The sequence below is a fragment of the Manis pentadactyla genome, chromosome 15, assembly GCF_030020395.1.
Source record: "Manis pentadactyla isolate mManPen7 chromosome 15, mManPen7.hap1, whole genome shotgun sequence".
NCBI classification, from domain to species: domain Eukaryota; kingdom Metazoa; phylum Chordata; class Mammalia; order Pholidota; family Manidae; genus Manis; species Manis pentadactyla.
In genome coordinates, this window is record NC_080033.1 from 24,788,757 (window position 1) to 24,797,352 (window position 8,596).

Sequence of the window (8,596 nt, forward strand, 5' to 3'; positions counted from 1 at the left end):
GGTTGCCATAGCCAATGCAAAAAAGACAAGAAGACAAAATTGGAATAAAAACTGAAAAAGATATAAAACTTTATTAACAAATGACATGGTTGCTTGCATAGAAAATCCAACGGATCTTATAAAAACCTACTAGATCCCAAAATGAATTTAGCAAGGTCACAGAATACAAGATGAATATACAAAATTGATTGTATTTGTATATATACAACATATATTTAGAGAAAATTAAATTAAAAATAAAACACTTAGGAGTAAATTTAATGAAAGCTATGAAAGATTTCTGCATAGAAAACTATAAAACATTACTAAAGGAAATCAAGGAAGATCTAAATTAATTCAAAATACATTTTGTTAATGCATTGGGAGATTAGGTAATGTTAAGATGCCCCTTGTTTCCAGATTGATCTATAGATTCAGTAAAATTTCAATCAAAATCTCAGCAGGCTTTTTCTTTTGTATAAATTAACAAAATGATCCCAAAATGTATTTGAAGAGGCAAAGGATACAGAATAACAAAACAATTTAAAAAAATAACAATGTTGGAGGACCCATACCACCTGATTTCTATTATGCTGCATGAACTATATATCTGTATGGAGCAAAATGAACTACAATCCTTACCTCACTTCATTCTTAACAAATAATTTGAAGTGGGTCATAGATATAAGCATAAAGCCTAAAACCATAAAACTTCTAGAAGACAACATAGGAGAAAAACTTATATGGCAAAATCTTGTATCCAGATTATAATATAAAGTTCTCACAACTTTTTTTTTTTTCTGAGTTTATAACTCTTTATTAGGTTTTGGTTTCTAAAGGAGGCTGCAGTAGCAAGAGGGGTTCAGGTAGGAGGATGAGGAAGAAACACCAGGCTTGACTAGCTGGGCCACTGCTGGAGGCCAAATGGGAGCCCTGGGCTAGAAGGGTCCAGAGGGGGTGGGGGCTAGGGCCAGTCTACAGGAGTGGATGGGGGTCAGCGGATGATGTATCGTACATAGGGAACCTCAACATCCTCGCCGCTCTCATCATTGCAGCACAGCTCAAGCACCAGTGCTTGCACGTGGCGGCCCAGCTTTCGCTTCGACACACGGCTTACGATCTCTGTCATCGGCTGATCCAACCATTCCTTCAGCTTGGCGGCTGGCATGAAGAAGGAGTAGAGCATGGACACACCCTGGGACAGCATGGTGATCTCCAGTTTATGCTCTGTCTTAAAGTAGTCAAGGAACTGTTTGAGGGTCATCTCCTCACCGTTAGGCTGCAGTCCCTGTACCTCAAAGCGATCCCACAATGTCCACTCTTGGTTATAGTACTGGTGACAGGGTGCAGCAAGAGGCTCGGAGAAACCAAAGAAGGGTAGGGCCAAGTTAAGAAAACCATTCTTGTAGGAGTCAAGCTGTTGGTTACCCCGTACCACCTTGTATAGCTCCAGACACACAAGGCCGACTACGGCTGCTGTAGTTGTGGCAATGGCTGGGATGATTTTCCCTGGAATCAGCTTACTCTTGTGCCGGTCTGCAGGGGGAATGTCATAGTTCTCTGCCCGGAGGTTGGATGCTGCTACAATGAAATCCATGTGGAAGTTGCTGTCATCATCCTTCTCAAAGTCGATGGGGTACATCTTGAACCCAGGGAGCTTTTCTGGACTGGGCAACGTGGCCTTGAGCTCCTCCAGACGGCTGTCATCAACAGAAGCATTAGCACTCTGCAGCTCTTGATCAGAGACATGGATCTTCACACCAGACTTGGGAGTGAATTCAGGGACCTGCACAGACCGTAGGAGTGTAACCACGGCAGCTCGGTCCTGCGAGCCCATCAGCCCATAGGTCTGCGCAAACAGGTTGGCGGCAGCCATCACGTAGTCCAGATGCAGGGGGTTGCTGACATCAAAGGTGAGCGGGTGTGGACAGCGTTTGGGCCCAGACCAGAATGGAGCTCCAGAGCTTGTAAACTGGTCAGGAGGGAAGTTGTGCAGCAGCTGCCGGATGTTGTTGGAGTACTGGGTGTGCCAGTGGTGGCAGGCCCAGGTCACACAGTCAGCCCAGGTCTGTGGCCGCTGCAGTACCAGGCTACGCTGCACAGCCTCCAGCACCTCCAGAGGTTGGGTGCCTGCCAGCCGCAGGGTCCTCTCCACAAACTTGGGGTCTGTGAGGTACTGGTTGACATTTTCTGCCTGCTGCTTGAAGAGGCCCTCAAACTCATCCCGAGCCCACTGCAGGGTGTGCTCTATGGCGTTGGGGAAGTTCTTCAGCGTGCAGATGGGGATGGACTTCTCAGGTGGGTCCTGGCTGGAGCTGTAGGACTCTGTCAGGAAGGGGATCACCACCTGCACGTTGCCCTTGGTACCCAGTGTGCCTGATTCCAGCAGCGGCTTCCGGTAGTACACACAGCGGCGATCCACATACATGCGGGCATCCACATTGTCCAGGGCATTTGCCACACCATCCAGGTTTTGGAAGAAATCGTCATCATAGATGCGTTCTGTGTCAGGGCCCACAAGATTCTGGTGGCTTGTCACCTGGATGTGCAGATTCATCTGGCGCACAGCTGCAGAAGCCGTGTCAGACTTTAACTTCGTGACATCCCAGGGACGGAACAAAAACTGTCGGTTCAGATTTGACTTCTCAATGGTGTCCATGTCAGTGATGACAATTTTTCCGCCCTCCCCACAGCCCAGCCCAATCATGGCAAAGTTCTTGAGCAGCTCACAACCAATGGCGCCTGCACCCACCAGGAAGTACTTCTGCTTGCCCAACTTCTCTTGCAGGTCTGAGCCAAATACAGCTACCTGCCCATCATAACGGTTCTGGCGCGGGAGGCACTTTTCCTCTGTGAGGGCTTCTTTGTCCTCAGGGAGACACTCCAGGGCATCAAAGTACAGCCACTGCATGATGGGCATAAACTTCGCAGAGCAAGCCTTCAAGACCTCCTGGGCAGCCAGGCCCCCAATGAAGGCGTTTACAGGTGCCAGATCCCCAGCCGCCACATATGCCAACTTCCAGATGAGGTTTTTATCCAGGCTTTCCTGCTGTACTGTTGGCAGGGATCGAGCACTCACAACCTGTGCTAAGGTCACCAGCTCCATTGCATCTTCCTCATTGTGAGGCCGAGGGGGCCTGCCATGCTGAGCACAGAAATAGTGCAGGGCCTGGAAACCAATGTGCAGCTGGGCAGGGCGGGAATACTTGGAGAAGTCTGTCATCACAAAGTTGGGCTCTGCCAGTGAGGCCAGCAAGGATTTAAAGCTGATCTTCTTGGGTACTTTGACCTGACTGACGACGCCTCCACGGATATAGTCAGAGAGGTTGGAAGTGTCACAGATGCTAAAGGTGTAAGGACCCAGGACTTTGATCTCCATAGGCTGACTTTCATTGAGTTCAATCATGCCTTGTACTTCTGAAAAGGAGACAAAGTCGCCACTCTCAAATCCATGTCGAGCCTCATCCAAGCAGGTAACCACACCGAGACTGTCCTTGGTGACCATAGCAAATTGCAAATAGAAGGGAACTTTCTTAGCCCAATGGTGAGAATCTATGAAAATCGCACAGTTACTATCATTCTTAATGGTTAAAGACTGAGTGTTTTCCCCTAACACTGGGAATAATACAAAAATGTTTCATCTCATAATTTCTCTTAAAAATTGTCCAGGTTGCCATAGCCAATGCAAAAAAGACAAGAAGACAAAATTGGAATAAAAACTGAAAAAGATATAAAACTTTATTAACAAATGACATGGTTGCTTGCATAGAAAATCCAACGGATCTTATAAAAACCTACTAGATCCCAAAATGAATTTAGCAAGGTCACAGAATACAAGATGAATATACAAAATTGATTGTATTTGTATATATACAACATATATTTAGAGAAAATTAAATTAAAAATAAAACACTTAGGAGTAAATTTAATGAAAGCTATGAAAGATTTCTGCATAGAAAACTATAAAACATTACTAAAGGAAATCAAGGAAGATCTAAATTAATTCAAAATACATTTTGTTAATGCATTGGGAGATTAGGTAATGTTAAGATGCCCCTTGTTTCCAGATTGATCTATAGATTCAGTAAAATTTCAATCAAAATCTCAGCAGGCTTTTTCTTTTGTATAAATTAACAAAATGATCCCAAAATGTATTTGAAGAGGCAAAGGATACAGAATAACAAAACAATTTAAAAAAATAACAATGTTGGAGGACCCATACCACCTGATTTCTATTATGCTGCATGAACTATATATCTGTATGGAGCAAAATGAACTACAATCCTTACCTCACTTCATTCTTAACAAATAATTTGAAGTGGGTCATAGATATAAGCATAAAGCCTAAAACCATAAAACTTCTAGAAGACAACATAGGAGAAAAACTTATATGGCAAAATCTTGTATCCAGATTATAATATAAAGTTCTCACAACTTTTTTTTTTTTCTGAGTTTATAACTCTTTATTAGGTTTTGGTTTCTAAAGGAGGCTGCAGTAGCAAGAGGGGTTCAGGTAGGAGGATGAGGAAGAAACACCAGGCTTGACTAGCTGGGCCACTGCTGGAGGCCAAATGGGAGCCCTGGGCTAGAAGGGTCCAGAGGGGGTGGGGGCTAGGGCCAGTCTACAGGAGTGGATGGGGGTCAGCGGATGATGTATCGTACATAGGGAACCTCAACATCCTCGCCGCTCTCATCATTGCAGCACAGCTCAAGCACCAGTGCTTGCACGTGGCGGCCCAGCTTTCGCTTCGACACACGGCTTACGATCTCTGTCATCGGCTGATCCAACCATTCCTTCAGCTTGGCGGCTGGCATGAAGAAGGAGTAGAGCATGGACACACCCTGGGACAGCATGGTGATCTCCAGTTTATGCTCTGTCTTAAAGTAGTCAAGGAACTGTTTGAGGGTCATCTCCTCACCGTTAGGCTGCAGTCCCTGTACCTCAAAGCGATCCCACAATGTCCACTCTTGGTTATAGTACTGGTGACAGGGTGCAGCAAGAGGCTCGGAGAAACCAAAGAAGGGTAGGGCCAAGTTAAGAAAACCATTCTTGTAGGAGTCAAGCTGTTGGTTACCCCGTACCACCTTGTATAGCTCCAGACACACAAGGCCGACTACGGCTGCTGTAGTTGTGGCAATGGCTGGGATGATTTTCCCTGGAATCAGCTTACTCTTGTGCCGGTCTGCAGGGGGAATGTCATAGTTCTCTGCCCGGAGGTTGGATGCTGCTACAATGAAATCCATGTGGAAGTTGCTGTCATCATCCTTCTCAAAGTCGATGGGGTACATCTTGAACCCAGGGAGCTTTTCTGGACTGGGCAACGTGGCCTTGAGCTCCTCCAGACGGCTGTCATCAACAGAAGCATTAGCACTCTGCAGCTCTTGATCAGAGACATGGATCTTCACACCAGACTTGGGAGTGAATTCAGGGACCTGCACAGACCGTAGGAGTGTAACCACGGCAGCTCGGTCCTGCGAGCCCATCAGCCCATAGGTCTGCGCAAACAGGTTGGCGGCAGCCATCACGTAGTCCAGATGCAGGGGGTTGCTGACATCAAAGGTGAGCGGGTGTGGACAGCGTTTGGGCCCAGACCAGAATGGAGCTCCAGAGCTTGTAAACTGGTCAGGAGGGAAGTTGTGCAGCAGCTGCCGGATGTTGTTGGAGTACTGGGTGTGCCAGTGGTGGCAGGCCCAGGTCACACAGTCAGCCCAGGTCTGTGGCCGCTGCAGTACCAGGCTACGCTGCACAGCCTCCAGCACCTCCAGAGGTTGGGTGCCTGCCAGCCGCAGGGTCCTCTCCACAAACTTGGGGTCTGTGAGGTACTGGTTGACATTTTCTGCCTGCTGCTTGAAGAGGCCCTCAAACTCATCCCGAGCCCACTGCAGGGTGTGCTCTATGGCGTTGGGGAAGTTCTTCAGCGTGCAGATGGGGATGGACTTCTCAGGTGGGTCCTGGCTGGAGCTGTAGGACTCTGTCAGGAAGGGGATCACCACCTGCACGTTGCCCTTGGTACCCAGTGTGCCTGATTCCAGCAGCGGCTTCCGGTAGTACACACAGCGGCGATCCACATACATGCGGGCATCCACATTGTCCAGGGCATTTGCCACACCATCCAGGTTTTGGAAGAAATCGTCATCATAGATGCGTTCTGTGTCAGGGCCCACAAGATTCTGGTGGCTTGTCACCTGGATGTGCAGATTCATCTGGCGCACAGCTGCAGAAGCCGTGTCAGACTTTAACTTCGTGACATCCCAGGGACGGAACAAAAACTGTCGGTTCAGATTTGACTTCTCAATGGTGTCCATGTCAGTGATGACAATTTTTCCGCCCTCCCCACAGCCCAGCCCAATCATGGCAAAGTTCTTGAGCAGCTCACAACCAATGGCGCCTGCACCCACCAGGAAGTACTTCTGCTTGCCCAACTTCTCTTGCAGGTCTGAGCCAAATACAGCTACCTGCCCATCATAACGGTTCTGGCGCGGGAGGCACTTTTCCTCTGTGAGGGCTTCTTTGTCCTCAGGGAGACACTCCAGGGCATCAAAGTACAGCCACTGCATGATGGGCATAAACTTCGCAGAGCAAGCCTTCAAGACCTCCTGGGCAGCCAGGCCCCCAATGAAGGCGTTTACAGGTGCCAGATCCCCAGCCGCCACATATGCCAACTTCCAGATGAGGTTTTTATCCAGGCTTTCCTGCTGTACTGTTGGCAGGGATCGAGCACTCACAACCTGTGCTAAGGTCACCAGCTCCATTGCATCTTCCTCATTGTGAGGCCGAGGGGGCCTGCCATGCTGAGCACAGAAATAGTGCAGGGCCTGGAAACCAATGTGCAGCTGGGCAGGGCGGGAATACTTGGAGAAGTCTGTCATCACAAAGTTGGGCTCTGCCAGTGAGGCCAGCAAGGATTTAAAGCTGATCTTCTTGGGTACTTTGACCTGACTGACGACGCCTCCACGGATATAGTCAGAGAGGTTGGAAGTGTCACAGATGCTAAAGGTGTAAGGACCCAGGACTTTGATCTCCATAGGCTGACTTTCATTGAGTTCAATCATGCCTTGTACTTCTGAAAAGGAGACAAAGTCGCCACTCTCAAATCCATGTCGAGCCTCATCCAAGCAGGTAACCACACCGGGACTGTCCTTGGTGACCATAGCAAATTGCAAATAGAAGGGAACTTTCTTAGCCCAATGGTGAGAATCTATGAAAATCGCACAGTTACTATCATTCTTAATGGTTAAAGACTGAGTGTTTTCCCCTAACACTGGGAATAATACAAAAATGTTTCATCTCATAATTTCTCTTAAAAATTGTCCAGGTTGCCATAGCCAATGCAAAAAAGACAAGAAGACAAAATTGGAATAAAAACTGAAAAAGATATAAAACTTTATTAACAAATGACATGGTTGCTTGCATAGAAAATCCAACGGATCTTATAAAAACCTACTAGATCCCAAAATGAATTTAGCAAGGTCACAGAATACAAGATGAATATACAAAATTGATTGTATTTGTATATATACAACATATATTTAGAGAAAATTAAATTAAAAATAAAACACTTAGGAGTAAATTTAATGAAAGCTATGAAAGATTTCTGCATAGAAAACTATAAAACATTACTAAAGGAAATCAAGGAAGATCTAAATTAATTCAAAATACATTTTGTTAATGCATTGGGAGATTAGGTAATGTTAAGATGCCCCTTGTTTCCAGATTGATCTATAGATTCAGTAAAATTTCAATCAAAATCTCAGCAGGCTTTTTCTTTTGTATAAATTAACAAAATGATCCCAAAATGTATTTGAAGAGGCAAAGGATACAGAATAACAAAACAATTTAAAAAAATAACAATGTTGGAGGACCCATACCACCTGATTTCTATTATGCTGCATGAACTATATATCTGTATGGAGCAAAATGAACTACAATCCTTACCTCACTTCATTCTTAACAAATAATTTGAAGTGGGTCATAGATATAAGCATAAAGCCTAAAACCATAAAACTTCTAGAAGACAACATAGGAGAAAAACTTATATGGCAAAATCTTGTATCCAGATTATAATATAAAGTTCTCACAACTCAACAATAAGAAGGCAAACAACTAATGGACAAAAGATTTGAACAATCCACAAAAAAGAAGATACACAGATGTCCAATGATCACATGAAGTTATGCTAAATATCATTAGTTATTCAGAAAATATAAATTAAAATGAGATACAACTTATCTAAATGATTAAAATTATGACAACAGGACTAAAATTAAAAAGCTTGATAATACTAAGTATTGGTAAACATATTGGGTGACTAGAACTCTGATATATTACCAGGCAGAGGGAACAAGGGAAATATATACAGTACCATCGCTTTTGAAAACTGTTTGGCAGCCTCTTAAAAGATTAAGTATACCCTTACCAATGATTAAACAATTCCATTCCTAGGTTTTTATACAACAGAAATGAAAACATACGTTCATAAAAAGACTTACAGAAATGTTCATAGTAGTTTTATTCATAATAGATCAAATCTGGAGGGAATTCTAATGGGAATGAATAAACATTTATGGTACAATCATACAATAGAATACTACTCAGTCAGGAAAAGGAATGGGTGGA

The 8,596-nt window shown here is 44.8% G+C and overlaps 2 protein-coding genes across 2 annotated transcripts; both read right to left on the bottom strand.

The window, feature by feature from the left end:
- Positions 1-767: 767 nt before the first annotated feature.
- On the bottom strand, positions 768-3,477 carry LOC130680949 (ubiquitin-like modifier-activating enzyme 1). The gene is given in 2 exon segments (XM_057492820.1): positions 768-1,206; positions 1,208-3,477. Coding segments are annotated over 2 exon segments (2,256 nt in total). The 5' UTR covers positions 3,386-3,477; the 3' UTR covers positions 768-1,128.
- A 937-nt stretch (positions 3,478-4,414) lies between these two features.
- LOC130680952 (ubiquitin-like modifier-activating enzyme 1) lies at positions 4,415-7,130 on the bottom strand. The gene has a single exon (XM_057492823.1). The coding sequence runs from the start codon at positions 7,030-7,032 to the stop codon at positions 4,621-4,623; it is 2,412 nt and encodes an 803-aa protein (XP_057348806.1). The 5' UTR covers positions 7,033-7,130; the 3' UTR covers positions 4,415-4,620.
- Positions 7,131-8,596: the final 1,466 nt, after the last annotated feature.

What these genes read in the sequence shown, in the direction of transcription:
- LOC130680952 (XM_057492823.1), bottom strand. Translation starts at nt 7,032, where the DNA reads ATGATTGAACTCAATGAAAGTCAGCCTATGGAGATCAAAGTCCTGGGT.